At 40.4% G+C, this 15,266-nt stretch overlaps 1 protein-coding gene across 11 annotated transcripts in view; it reads right to left on the bottom strand.

Annotated features, from left to right (window-relative positions):
* neb (nebulin) overlaps positions 1-15,266 on the bottom strand; it is a 355,138-nt gene that overhangs the window by 248,089 nt on the left and 91,783 nt on the right. For all 11 annotated transcript variants that reach the window (XM_072258677.1, XM_072258676.1, XM_072258675.1 and 8 more), the window contains exons 35-39: positions 12,029-12,133; positions 10,237-10,344; positions 8,086-8,397; positions 6,422-6,628; positions 3,838-3,942 (exon numbers count right to left, since the gene is read on the bottom strand). In XM_072258677.1, coding sequence (XP_072114778.1) covers positions 3,838-3,942; positions 6,422-6,628; positions 8,086-8,397; positions 10,237-10,344; positions 12,029-12,133 — 837 coding nt within the window. The remainder of the gene's footprint in view (positions 1-3,837; positions 3,943-6,421; positions 6,629-8,085; positions 8,398-10,236; positions 10,345-12,028; positions 12,134-15,266) is intronic.

Genomic DNA, 15,266 nt, shown 5'->3' on the forward strand with positions numbered 1-15,266 from the left:
GGTCATTTGGAAGGAAAAGATGAATTATGAGAGGAAACTAATATCAAAGATACAAAAGCTTTTTTTTAAAGTATAGAAAGAGTAAAAGAGAGTTGAGGGTAGATATTAGACCAATACAAAATGACGCTGGAGATATTGTAATGAGAGATGCAGAGATGGCAGAGGAACTGAATGCATATTTTGCATCAGTCTTCACAGTGGAGGATGTCCGCAGTATACCGCACATTCCAGAGTGTCAGGGAAGTGAAATTTGTGCAGTGAAAATTACGACTGAGAAGATGCTCAGGAAGCTTAATGGTCTGAGGGTGGATAAATCTTCTGTATCTGATGGAATGCACCCTCGGGTTCTGAAGGAAATAGCTGGAGAGTTTGTGGAGGCATTGATGATGATCTTTCAAGAATCAATAGAATCTGGCATTGTACCGGATGACTGGAAAATTGCAAATGTTATTCCACTATTTAAGAGGGGTGGGAGGCAGCAGAAAGGAAACTATAGACCGTTAGCCTGATATCAGTGGTTGGGAAGTTGATGGAATCGATTCTTAAGGATGAGATTATGAAGTACCTGGAGGCACATGACAAGATAGGCCAAAGCCAGCATGCTTTCCTGAAAGGAAAATCCTGCCTGACAAACCTATTGCAATTCTTTGAGGAAATTACAAGCAGGGTAGACAAAGGAGATGCAGTGGACATGGTGTACTTGGATTTTCAGAAGGCCTTTGACAAGGTGCCGCACATGAGGCTGCTTAACAAATAAGAGCCCATGGAATCACAGGGAAGTTACTAGCATGGGTGGAGCATTGGCTGGTTGGAAAAAAACAGAGAGTGGGAACATTCTGGCTGGCTGCCAGTTACCAGTGGAGTTCCACTGGGGTCGATGTTGGGACCACTGCTTTTTACGATGTAAGTCAATGATTTGGACTACGGTATTAATGGATTTGTGGCTAAATTTGTCGATGATACAAAGATAGGTGGAGGAACGGGTAGTGTTGAGGAAACAGAGAGCCTCTAGAGAGACTTAGATAGTTTAGGGGAATGGGCAAAGAAGTGGCACATGAGATACAATGTTGGAATGTGTATGGTCATGCACTTTGGTGGAAGAAATAAACAGGCAGACTATTTTTTAGATGGGGAGAGAATTCAAAATGCAGAGATGCAAAGGGACTTGGGGGCCCTTGTGCAAGATACCCTGAAGGCTAACCTCCAGGTTGAGTTGGTTGTGACGAAGGCGAATGCAATTTTGGCATTCATTTCTAGAGGTATAGAATATAAGAGCAAGGATGCGATGTTGAGGCTCTATAAGGCACTCATGAGACCACACTTTGAGTATTGTGTGCAGTTTTGGGCTCCTTATTTAGAAAGGATATACTGACATTAGAGAGAGTTCAGAGAAGATTCCTGAGAATGGTTCCAGAAATGAAAGGGTTACTTTATGAGGAATATCTAGCAGCTCTTGGGCTGTATTCCCTGGAGTTCAGGAGAATAAGGGTGGATCTCATTGAAACATTCCAAATGTTATAAGGCCTGAACAGATTAGATATGGCAAAGGTATTTCCCATGGTAGGGGGTTCTAGGACAAGAGGGCATGACTTCAGGATTGAAAGATATCCTTTTAGAACTGAGATGTGGAGAAATTACTTTAGTGAGAGGGTGGTAAATCTGTGGAATTTGTTGCCACGAGCAGCTGTGGAGGCCAAGTCATTGGGTGTATTTAAAGCAGAGATAGATAGGTTCTTGATTAGCCAGGGCATCAAAGGGTATGGGGTGAATGCAGGGGAGTGGAGATGACTGGAAGAATTGGATCAGCCCATAATTGAATGGCGGAACAGACTCGATGAGAAGAATGGCCTACTTCTGCTCCTATATCTTATGGTCCTATGGTCTTATCTTCAGAACAACTCTAGCAACTGACCAGAGTCTAAGTGATTGCAATGGGAATCTCTCTGAGAGTTTTGGGATTTCCATTTTTATATGAGGAGTCCTCAGAAATGAATTAGATATTAGTCTGTGTTAGAGTGAGTTTTTGGGTAGGTGATTCATTTACACTTAAATGACTCTGGCCACCAGTCTTCTGTTTGACAAAGTATTGTGGATTGAGTTCACAACAATGCATTTTCTAAAAGCTGTGAATATCAGAATACTAGCCAGACGCTGCGGATGGAAGTGTGAAGTTTACAGGTAGTTTCGAAGACAGCCTTATCTATACTTTATAAATATGAATTGTCATCTATGTTAGCACGTAAAATACCAAATAAATATATTGTGGATTTAACTTGCACTCCTAAAGGCTGGGAGTACCAACCCAGACATGCATTCGTCAGGAGGAAAGGATGAAATCAGAAGGTGGGATGTTTATGTAGCTTCAAAAGAAAGCATTGTTGATACATTGTCTGTAACTTTGTAGGTAGGGATTGCCCTTTGTGTTTAGCAAATAAATATTGAGCCCACATTGGGCTAGCAGACCTTTCCACCGAAAGCGTCTCCGTCAGTAAGATGCCTGCTGTACCTTGCTTTGTCGAATAAAGAAGCTGCTTTGTATTGACCAGTAACTCTGTCTCTCAGGTGATTTCATCCATGCCACAACAGTTTGGACCTTATTGCAAAAATGGGTGTGCTCAACCAGTGGTCCAGCACTAATTTCAAGATTACACCCTCCTGGTCTTGATATTCCCCATGAGAGAAAATAATTTCTCCACTTCTAACCCCTTTTTCATTTATAGCCCGAAGGGAAGATAATCCACACTGACATGGATTTTGGTAAGGCCTTTGACAAGGTCCCTCCTTGGAACGCTGGTCCAGCAGGTTAGAGTCCAAAGGAAAGTTTTTAAATTGGATCCAAAATTCCCTTGGTGATAGGAAACAGAGGGTGACATTGAGAGATTATTTAAGTGGCTGGGAGCTGGTGATCAATGGTACATCACAGGGACTGGTGTGGGGTTTTTGCTGTTCACTATATACATTAATGAGTTAGATGTGAATGTAGGGGGCATGACTTTTCAGATGACATACAAATACGTTGTGTTGTGATGGTGAGGGAGATTATTTTAAGATATAGAAAGACATTGATCAGCTGGCAAACTGACCAGAGCATTGACAGATGGAGTTTAATCCTGATACGTATGAGCTGGTGAGTTGTAGTGGAGTGGCATTGTGGTTAGTCAATTAAGACTACATCATGAAAAGAAGAGCCCATGGAAGTATTAAGAAATATAGAGACCTTGAGTCAAGTCCTTCAGATGGCAGTACAGTCAGATAGGATAGGGAAGAAAACATATGGAAAGCTTGCCTTCATTTGCCAGGAGATAGAATCTAAGAACAAAGTTGTGTTTGTATACTTTATAAAGTATTAGCTAAGCCACAACCAGAATATTGTGTGCAGGTCTGGCTACCACACTATAGGAAGGATGTGATTGCACTGGAGAGGATGCAGAGAAGATCATCAGGAAATTGCCTGAGATTAAATGTTTCAGTCATGAGGAGAGTCTGAATAGGGTGTGTTTATTTTTATTGGAACAGAGGAGTCTCGGTGAGAGCTAATAAAGTTATAGAAAATTGTGAGAGGTACAGATAAAGGAGATAATTTTAAAAATTCTCTACAGTAGAGGTGACTAGGATAGATACACTGAAGGTGAAGAGTAAGCTATGTATATAGAACGTCAAAACATCTATACTGCAACCTTCTCGACACTGCATCATATGTTTCTGCTTTTACTACTCCTAAATTCCTATTATTTTAACATACTTGGGTCTCACCAAATCCTCAAAACTGGACAAGCAGCAGGATTAAACCAACAATGACAAATATTAGTTACTTTCACCTTCAACACAATGACTTGCCTCGCTCATGTTCATCTGGTTGACTTTGGACATCACAAATTCTGGTGAATCTGGCATTATATGGACCTTGATCTTGTCTTTATTCCAAGCTTCTGTGTACAATTTCTGTTAAAAAGAATAGGCCCATGTGATTAAAAGGAAAAGTGATAACGGATGTGTCTGATGAGGGATGAACAGAACTCAACAAGAAGTTGCCTCTCTCGGTGAACAAAATATTCCACAGAATGGTGACCAGTACACTCTCAGGTTCATGGGAAATTTCGTAAAGTGGTTGAACTACTGGATTAAAACCTAAAGGCTTTACTTAGAGATCCAGATATTGAGTTTAAATCCCAGTAGCAGTCGGGTTTAAAATTACTTAAGTAGCAAAAAGGGCAGATAGGACCACTACCCTCCTTGATTGTTGCAGTAACCAGAAGAGATCTTTTAGAGAAGGAAATTTACCATTTCAATCTTATCTGACTGATAAACAGGGGTCACAAACAGCTTTGCTTACTTGGATGTATATTAGACCTTTATAATGAACTAGCTGTTCTAGTCAAGGAGAATATCAGGATAAACAAACAAAAACAATGGCCTTGCCAGCAACACAAGGATCCAGGAAGTGAGCATTTTATAAATGTGGTAGACCATGATTCCAATAGCAGTATTAGATTCCTGGATCTCAACAGGCAGGTAGATGGGATTTGTACAGATCCTAGGCCCTCTTTTCAAAAGCAGGGAATTTTTTTTACATCTTGCAGTCGCTAGCAAAACAACAGCACTTTCAAAGTTCAAAGTAAATTTATTATCAGAGTGTGTCAGCTGAGATTTATTTTCTTGTGGGCATACTCAATAATTCTATAGAATAATAACCATAACAGAATCAACGAAAGACAGCCCAGCCCAAGCATTCAACTAGAGTGCAGAAGACAACAAGCTGTGCAAATACAAAAAAAGAGACAATAATAGTAAACAAATAAGCAATAAATATTGAGAATGTGAAATGAAGAGTCCATGAGTGTGAGACTATAGGCTGTAGAAACATTTCTTTCTTTTCAAATCTTTTTATTGTTATATTATACAAAAGAAATAACACGAGTACATTGAAGTAACAACACTTACAATGTCTCAAAAAAGACATTATCTTAAAGATTAGAAAAAAAATTGTGATAACAAAAAAACCTACTAAGCAGAAAAAGTGAGAAAAAAAAACCATTCGGTGTACAACCCTGGAGCCATGCGTCATACGAAAAGCTTCTAAAAATAAATAAACCACCAGCAAGAAAAGAAAATATACCAAAAAATTTACAATTAGATCATGAAAAAAATTTATCAATTAGCTCAAATGATAATAATGAGCAAATGAGCCCCATCTTTTCTCAAAATCAAATAAAGATTCAAAGGTTCAACTTCTAATTTTCTCCAAACTAAGACATAGCACCACTTGAGAGAACCATTGTGGCAAAGTGGGAGCTGATGTATCCTTATGTGGAAACATTTCAATGTTGGGGCAAGTGAAGTTGAGTGAAATTATCTGCTTTGGTTCAACAGCCTGATGGTTGAGGAGTAACATCTGTTCCTGAACCTGGTGGCGTGAGTCCTGAGGCTTCTGTACTTTCTCCTTGATGGCAGCAGCAAGAAGAGAGCATGGCTTAAAGTGGTGGGCATCTCTGATAATGGATGCTACTTTCCTGCACCAGTGTTTCCTATAGATGTGTTCAATGGTGGAGAAGGCTTTACCCATTTATTCAAGGAGACAAGTCATGCCCTAAGTTATTACGATCATAGAACTGTGTAGGAATCCATCAGAACTCAATGCACTATATAGTGGCACCAGTCCATTGCTACTGAAGGCTCTAGAATGAATTTTGGAGGCAAAGCTTTGAAAATATGACATGGAACTGGCCATAATTGAACCCCTATATCCATTGACAACACAGTGTTTGAGACAGGCACATGTCTGGGTTTACTACAAGCTGACCAACAGCAGAGGCTTTTTACTCACAAAGAGCAGAGGAAACAAAATTTCTGACAGAAATCTGTGCAGTATCTCTCAACCAAAACAGAGTAATCTCTTTATAGAAATGCAGTGAGATAGGATGGGTACTTAGAAATATGTATGGTAATCTCTGGCATCAGGCTTGATTGATACGACAATTACTCAATTATCATCACTTTTGTGTTGAGTAATGTTGCTACTCCAGAAAGAAGACTGCCTTCCTCCAATTCTATCACACCCTCCCCTATTTCTCCTCACAATAATAAGAGGCCCTGCGATAAAGACATTTTTAGGGCATCATGAAGCTTGACAGGCCACCATTCACTTTGTCCTGTGCCCATGTCAGACAGGGATCTCATCATATCTGTAAATTCAGATTAAATATTTATGGTAATTAATCAGCCAATATTTTTGCTGGTGATTTCTATTTATTTATTCATGTCGGAATCATGTGCAGAGTAAGAACAGTGTGTGGCTGGGCTGTGGTGTGCCTGAGGACTGTTTCGCCCAAGGTAGTGAGTTGGGCTGAAAACCAAGGATTGAGGTGCATTTATTTAAAAAGAGTTTTAAATGCCATTCTCAGGACAATACTGTGATGATTACCTTATCCAATATCTGTGCATTATTCTTGGCCAAGACCATCTCAAGAGAATCAGGAACGCTTGTGAATTCCAATGTGTCAGGATGTTGACGGTACTTCTTCTCACTTGCTAATTGAGTTGCTTTCTTTGCCTTCTCCACATCTATAGAGCCAATAGGGATCCAGCCAATTCCTTTAAACCAGTTATTATAATCCATTTTATAATTGTTCTGCAAGGAGACAACAAAATGCATTAAGTAGTAAAGTTCCACAAATTCTAACATTTTTACTTGCCTTTTGAGATAATCATGTCATAAAAATTGTGCTAAAAGCAAAATCAAGAAATGAACATAAAATTAAAAATAATGGCAAAGAGCTGATGAATTTACTATTAAAATTTATAGAGGTGAGTTTAAAGACATTATTATACCAGAATAAGGGTTGAGTTGCTTAGAATGGGATTGAGAAGAAAAATCTTCATTCATAGAGTTATACTGTATGGAAACAGGTACCTTCCCCAACCTAACATATTGGGTTCCTTTCTCTCCAGCCCTTTATCTTTCCCACCCACCTAGCTTCAACTATCACTTTATAGCCATCCTCCTTCCCTTCCCCCCCCCCCCCACCTTTTTATTCTGGCATCTTTCCCCTTCCTTCCCAGTCCTGAAGAAGGGTCTCAGCTTGAAACGTTGACTTTTTATTAATTTCTATAGATGTGACCCGACCTGCTGAATTCCTCCAGCATTTTGTGTGTGTTGTTTCAGTTACTTGTCTAGCCCATTCTAAAGGTAAATTTGTGACATCTACCACCAGGATAGACAAAGACTGCAAGTACACAGGAACACCATCACCTGTTGGTTCTCCTCCAAGTTAGGCACCATCCTGGTTTGGAAAAATATTGCCAGACCTTCATCATCACTAGATCTATAAGCTGGAACTCTTTCCCCAACAGTTGTGTCCTCACCAAAAGGACTGCAGTGGTTTAGGAGGGCAGCTCTCTACCAGCTTCTCAGTGGGTATTAGAGATAGGTGACGGAGGCTAGCTTTGCAAGCAATGTCCAGGTCCGAAACAAAAATCAATACACACTGAAGACCAGTCATTCTGGTAAGAATGAAAGGCTTCTGAGCTCCATGAAGCAAGAAATCATAATTCTAAAGCTAACTGCTACACTAAATAAGGAACAAAAGAACAGATATTTTTGTTATTGGTAGCAATAAAAGAAGTGTGAATCTTATAAATTTCATCATCTGGCCTTACAAATCAAGCCAGATTTGGCCTATGATGGGATTACTTAATGCCTGTTGATTTTGATTACATCCATATAATTTGGTATATTCAATTACATTTAATTCTACATATATAAAGTTAGTCTTTACTTATAATTTTCTATTTCTGTCTCATATTTTTATGATTATGTTCATTTATCTTTACTATTTATGCAAAGCACTTTGAGCCTGCATCCCAATGTATGAAAGGTGTTAAATAAATAATTAATCAATCAAAATCAGAAAGTACTGAAAATACTTGGTGGCTTGGGACAGCACCCATGGAAAAAAATCAGTTAATATTTCAGGCCAATATCATCTCATTAGACAAATACCAGATTTGTTTCGCAGTTGCAGGTCCTGTATGAATCTGTTGAGTATTTCCAAAAAATCATAATTTTCATCGAAAGCTTTGACTTACATCACTCTGTATGTCCATCATGTTTTTGGACAGGACCACACTCATAGCATCAGGCAGGCATGTGTAGTGGTGGATCAGATGCTTGTAGTTAATATTGCTGGCCACTTCTTGGGATTTCTTGGCCACAGTAATATTCACCATGTCCAATGGAGTGTGATATTTGGTCTTGCTTTTCTCATAGTCTTTTTTATATTCACGGTTAGACTGAATCTTGGCCACATGCATGGAATGGACCAGCTTAGGGTCATCTCGAAGGCTGCGGAACCCAACATGTTTACCTTTTTCCTTTTCGAAAGCTGCTTTGTACCGATACTGTAATGATATGACATGAGAAAATTAACACACTTGTTCACTTATATTAGAAAACATAGAAAAACTACAGCACAGAAACAGCCCTTTTGGCCCTTCTTGGCTGTGCCGAACCATTTTCTGCAAGTCCCACTGACCTGCACACAGACCATATCCCTCCATACACCTCCCATCCATGTATCTGTCCAATTTATTCTTAAATGTTAAAAAAGAACCCGCATTTACCACCTCGTCTGGCAGCTCATTCCACACTCCCACCACACTCTGTGTGAAGAAGCCCCCCCTAATGTTCCCTTTAAACTTTTCCCCCCTCACCCTTAACCCATGTCCTCTGGTTTTTTTCTCTCCTTGCCTCAGTGGAAAAAGCCTGCTTGCATTCACTCTATCTATACCCATCATAATTTTATATACCTCTATCAAATCTTCCCTCATTCTTCTACGCTCCAGGGAATAAAGTCCTAACCTATTCAACCTTTCTCTGTAACTGAGTTTCTCAAGTCCCGGCAACATCCTTGTAAACCTTCTCTGCACTCTTTCAACCTTATTTATATCCTTCCTGTAATTTGGTGACCAAAACTGAACACAATACTCCAGATTCAGCCTCACCAATGCCTTATACAACCTCATCATAACATTCCAGCTCTTAAAATCAATACTTTGATTAATAAAGGCCAATGTACCAAAAGCTCTCTTTATGACCCTATCTACCTGTGACGCCACTTTTAGGGAATTCTGTATCTGTATTCAGGTTGGGGCAACTGTAACAAAAATCAATTTCCCTCAGGATTAATAACTTATGACTATGACTATGACTATTCCCAGGTCCCTCTGTTCTACTGCACTCCTCAGTGCCTTACCATTTACCCTGTATGTTCTACCTTGGTTTGTCCTTCCAAAGTACAATACCTCACACTTGTCTGTATTAAACTTCATCTGCTATTTTTCAGCCCATTTTCCCAGCTGGTCCAATTAATTGAAAACAGAAGTTCCATTGTTGTGCTTAATGTTAATTTAAGTAACCTCTGCGAACTATGCTTCATATCTTCAATAATTCTTTTGCAAAAATAACAATTTATGTTCTGTGTGCCAGAATATATGAAATTTTATTTCATATGAAGCTTTTGGATTGTTTTCTACTCTCTCTTTCCCGTTATTATTTGAAATATATTCCCTCTTGTAACTATTTTGCTAAACAATGGATATAATTTGTCTACTTCGAACACAGAATCATCCAGGTTTGTCAATGAAAATTGTGTTTCCTTGCCATTTTCATATTGAAACCTCTACACACTCACTACAAAAGCTGCATCTGTTAGCAGGTGGCACAAAATGTTAGAGGAACTTAGCAGGTAAGACAGCATCCATGGAGGGGAATAAAATCGACATTTACTCTTTTCCATAGATGCTGTCCTGCCTGAAGAGTAAATGCTGAGTTCCTCCAGCATTTTGCAGGTGTTGATTTGGATTTCCAGCATCTGCAGAATCTCTTGTATTTATGTTCTGTTAGCAGCCTTCTCCCTGTTCAATATTTCCATTTTACTTGCACTCTTTCAATTCATGATTGGATGTTCTGCAAACAAGGAAATACTGTCCCTTATACCAATCAGAGGTAATTTCCCACCACTAATCTACCACTAATCTCTGCAGAGTATAACTCCTCAAAGAATATATATATATACTTAAACTACTTCCCAGGTTCCTTTCCATGGAAGTTAATTGAGTCCAATTCCAAGAGTTCATCTGTGAATCAGCCTCTGGAAATCTACTGAACAGACACTGGCTAGTTATCGAAATGCTAGTGACTCGAATAATAGCTAAGTGCCAGAAGATGATTTTACTTACATCACTTGCAATGTTTCTTGAAGCTTTGGCTGCAACGATTGGAATGGCATCCTCCCGGAGATTATGACCTTTAGCAATAACCTTGTTCCAGGCTTTCTTGTACAGTTGCTTGAGAAGGAAACAGAAATAACTTTTGAATGCAGAGCCCAATGTTGGTAGTTTAGTGGTCATAATGGATTGTCAGATAAATAAACTCTAACTTCAATGATATTCAAAAAGCATCTCAGTCACACTATGTCTGAAATGACAGCATTTCCAGGAAATGTTATAAGGACATTTTAAGGATTGATCAATTATAATTTTAAACATTGAGAATTTACAAAATTTCAACATTTCTACAAAGACCAGGTTAAATCAGAATACACCTTAATGGGCTGAAATCCATTAGACCATAAGACATAGAAGCAGATTTAGGTCATTCGGTTCAGTGACTCTGCTCCGCCATTCAATTATGGCTGATTTGTTACCCATCTCAACCCATTCTCCTTCCTTCTCCCCACAAGCTTTGATACCCTGAGTAATCAAGAACCTAACAACCCCAATGGCTTAGTCTCCACAGCTGTCTGTGGTAATGAATCCCACAGAATAATCACCTAAAGAAATTCCTTCTCACCTCTGTTCTAATGGGGCGTCCTTGTAATCTAAGGCTGTGCCCTCAGGTCCAAACCTCCCTTACTGCTGGAAACATCCTTTCCACGTTCTCTCTGTCTAGGCCTTTCAATATTCAGTTGGATTCAATGAGAGCACCTCCCATTCTTCTAAACTCTAGTAAGTACAGCCACAGAGTCATTAAACACTCTGCATGCATTAACCCTTTCACTCCCACGATGATTCTTGTGAACCTCCTCTGGACCCTCCCAATGCCATCACATCCTTTAAGGGGCCGAAGTGGTGATAACATTATACTCCAAGTGTGGTCTGACCAATGCCTTATAAAGCCTCAGCATCACATCCTTGCTTTTATATTCTAGATCTCTAGTGAGGCATTTGCCTGCCTTACTACCATCACTACCTGCAAGTTCACCTTTAAGGAATCCCTCGCTAAGACTCCCTAGTCCCTTTACACCTCTGATTTCTGAATTCGCTCCCAAATTAGAAAACAGTGTACTCCATTAATCCTTCTGCCAAAGTGCACGACAGTACACTTCCCTTCCCTGTATTCCATGTAAGAAGAAAAAGAATTTTTGCCCTCACAGCATAGAAATCTACAAACGTTTGTATTATTATTAAAATACCTTTACTCATCAAAGTGGTGATAACATTATTCTAGTTACCTGGTTAGTTCTAGGTAATGTAAATGCTAAAATGTGCATTTTTATTATTGGTAACTTTGTTATAGCCTTCCTCATCCAAATGTATTTGCCCCAAGCTTTAACTGTAATGGACTAAGGTGAGTTATATTTTTGAACCATCTTGATATTTACAATAAAAATGAATAATGTTTTATAGAATAATGAACATTTATATTATAAATTGCACAACAATAAAGATCTTCTAATTATATGGTAAATCTTGTCCTTCTATTTCTAGTCATCAGCTTGAAAAATTTTCTTCACTTTGTGACGCATATTTATCTGCTTTTGGTTGCTTCTATCACGTTAGCAGTAGATTTAAGTTGCCATGGCAATGCCAGCCCCCTCATGCCAAATACTGCCTTTTTTGCTTTACAGGTATAATTACCGCAAGTTCATTATGAAACGATATGAAACGGATCTGCTTAAACATTAACTAATTGCAGATTCATGTGAACTACTTCAGTGTGGTCCTTACCATACAAAATCTGGGTACTTACATCACTTAAGTTTTGAGCATTGACTTTCGCCTGTTGGAACGGGGGATACAGAGGGTCAAGGGTATACTTGTGTTTTATCTTTTCACCAGCTTCTTTGTAGTTCAGCTGAAAGGAAAGGGGGAAATTATTAGCATATGGACCAAACTGTTAATCACTCAGTACCAAAAGTGAATGGGATACTTTCTGAAAAACAGCCACATCAGTGTAGTAACTTAATGATCAACCAGGATTAGTAGTTTAGGAATTTCTTATTTGTCAATTTCCCATCATGATTTTAAACACAGTTTAAAGAAAGTTTCCATTGATCTTTGGTAAAAATATACACTCGGTGGCTACTTAATTAGGTACCACCAATACCTAATAAAGTGGCCAGAGTGCACGTTCATGGTTTTCTGCTGCTGTAGTCAATCCAGCTGTTCTGCATACCACTGTTGTAAAGTATGGTTATTTGAGTTACTGTCACTTTCCTGCCATTTTGTACCAACCTGGCCATTCTCCTCTGACCTCTCTCATTAGGAGGTGGCATCCATTAGTCTCGCGAGACAATGGATCTGCGCCTGGAAAGTCTTGCCCATGTTGCACCGTCACGGTGAGGTGATGCTGGAGTGTCCTCTCCAGGGCGCAGGCCTGGGCAAGGTTGTATGGAAGACCAGCAGTTGCCCAAGCAGCAAGTCTCCCCTCTCCATGACACCAATGTTGTCCAAGGGAAGGGCAAGGGCCGATACAGCTTGGCACCGATGTTGTCGCAGGAGTTGCCAGAATGAGGTTGAAGACAACGTCGGACTGCCTTAGGGACTCCAGCTCCGGATTTGTCCTCAGGGTTTACTCCCGAAGCCTTTCCCATAAGTGGGTATGGCCGCAAGACAGCAGAGGTTTGAAATCAGAGTTTTCTCTCTCTTAGATGGACTGCCTTCCCAGGCTGATGAGCTCCATCTACCTGAAGCCTCATTAACAAGGTGTTTTCACCCAGAGAACTGCCACTCACTGAATGTTTTTTTTCATTTCTCGCACCTTTCTCTGTAAACTCTAGAGACTGTTGTGCATGAAAATCTCAGGAGATCAGCAGTTCCTGAGATATTCAAACCACCCCTTCTAGCACCAACAGTCATTCCACGGTCAAAGTCACTTAGATCATATTTCTCCCCCATTTTGATGTTTGGTCTGAACAACTGAACCATTTCCATGTCTGCATGCTTTTATGCTTTGAGTTGCCACTAGAGGCAGGTGTACTGGGGCCACTGAGTGTAGTTTGTGTCTAATAATCAACTGCCATTTTGAGTGTGTACGTTACAGGATAATAAAGGGGTTTTTCCACATAATAACAAAATCTTAAATAATGAAACTAAGTTTTTAATATTTAACTTATAACTTGGCTATCTTTTGACTAGTACAAAAACCAAACTCAAAGTCTATTAAATACATTATCAAACACAGCCTTCACCTTTAAAACAAATGAGTAATACACACAAGATGCTGGAGGAATTCAGCAGGTCAGCCAAGCATCTATGGAAGGGAGTACTGTATACTTCTTTATAAGTTTCCTCAAAAACATTGTAATCACCGAATTACATTTACATAAGGTGCTTCCAGCTGTGACGAAGAAACTGAAACAAATTCCATTGTGTCTGCTTTCTGGCAATCTGGTAAAGAAACCAAAAATCTCTTTATGGTTGATTGTTGGATTTCAGGGCAATACAATTGCTGTGAATGTCTTTGGCTCCTGTTGGCCAGGTGTCATCATGGATGTTGCTTGTCCATTGTCGACGTCAATGAAGGCCTTGACACCATGGCAATAGTGTCAAGACTAGCGGTTGATTTGGATTTAAGTGAGGGAGAGTTGCGCAGCGTCAGCCTCACTCTCGCTTCCCAATTCCCATCTGGATCTAGTGGTAAGACAAAAGTCCAGACGGCTGGAGATGGGACTAGGCGCAGTGGATGACCAGGACGTCTTCTGTGTCTTGTCCTGCTCTACACATTTCACAATCCTTGCAGAGACCGCCTTCTTGACCGTTGGACCTTCCATTGGTCTCGTCCGCTCAATCCGCCGGAGTCTGTCTTCACATGCTGGGATAGACAACTCCCTATCTCACCGAGAGTTTGAGACCCGTCGGCCACCCTCACCTGGTTTAGCCAGCTTGTCGAAGCCATTGCCTGGGGTGTGGCCACTGTCGCACGCAAACAACTACGGGGAGCCACAGGTGAGAGCTGAGTGCCAGGTGGGGACCAAAGGTGGACTAACCGCCTTGAAAAGGATGTGACATGTTCCCTCAACAGAGGTGCTACCCCTCCCCGACACCCCATACACCCCGTGTAGTATCATGGGTAATACAAGGAAGGAAACCCTCCACCCACCTTCACGCCATTCAGCTCCAATCCCAGTTTTGCCCTCATGTCCCCATGAACGTCCCCTCACCAAATGGGTGCTCACCCACACCCATTTCACCAGGGCAAAAAATCACAATTCCACCGTCAGGTGTGCAAGAGTATGCTGAACTATTACTGGCATTTTTGCCTGCTAAGGCTAGCATTGCGTGTACCACTGGCCATATTATAAGTTCAAAGTTCAAAGTACATTGATTATTAAAGTATACAACCTATACAAAGTATACAACATATACAACCTTGAGATTCATCTCCTTACAGGAAGCCACAAAACAAAGGACCCGTTAAAAAGAAGACCATCAAACACGTAATAGAAAGGGAAAAAAAAGACAAATCGTGCAAACAATAAATGTAAGCAAATAGCAAGCGAGTCCTCAGGCACGAAGGCTGCAGCAGCCGAGCAGGCCACAGCCTCAATCACCGGAACAGAATTAGGTTGTTCACACAGGAAGAATTAGGCCACTTGGCACATCAAGTCTGCACCACCACTCCATCACGGCTGATTTATCCCTCTCAGCCCTGTTCTCCGGCCTTCTCCCCGTAATCTTTGACACCCTTACTAATCAAAAACTTATCAGCCTCTGTTTTAAATATACCCAATGCTTTGCCTCCACAGCCGTCTGTGACAGTGAATTCCACAGATACACCACCCTCTGGGTGAAGACACTCCTCTCCATCTCTGTTCTGAAGAGATGAGGAAACTATGCTCCTAGTCCTCGACACTCCCCTTCATCTCTGTTCTGAAGAGATGAGGAGGCTATGTTCCCAGTCCTCAACACTCCTCTTCATCTCTGTTCTGAAGAGATGAGGAGGATATGTTCCCAGTCCTCGACACTCCTCTTCATCTCTGTTCTGA

The sequence above is a fragment of the Mobula birostris genome, chromosome 5 (assembly GCF_030028105.1).
Source record: "Mobula birostris isolate sMobBir1 chromosome 5, sMobBir1.hap1, whole genome shotgun sequence".
Taxonomy (NCBI): Eukaryota; Metazoa; Chordata; class Chondrichthyes; order Myliobatiformes; family Myliobatidae; genus Mobula; species Mobula birostris.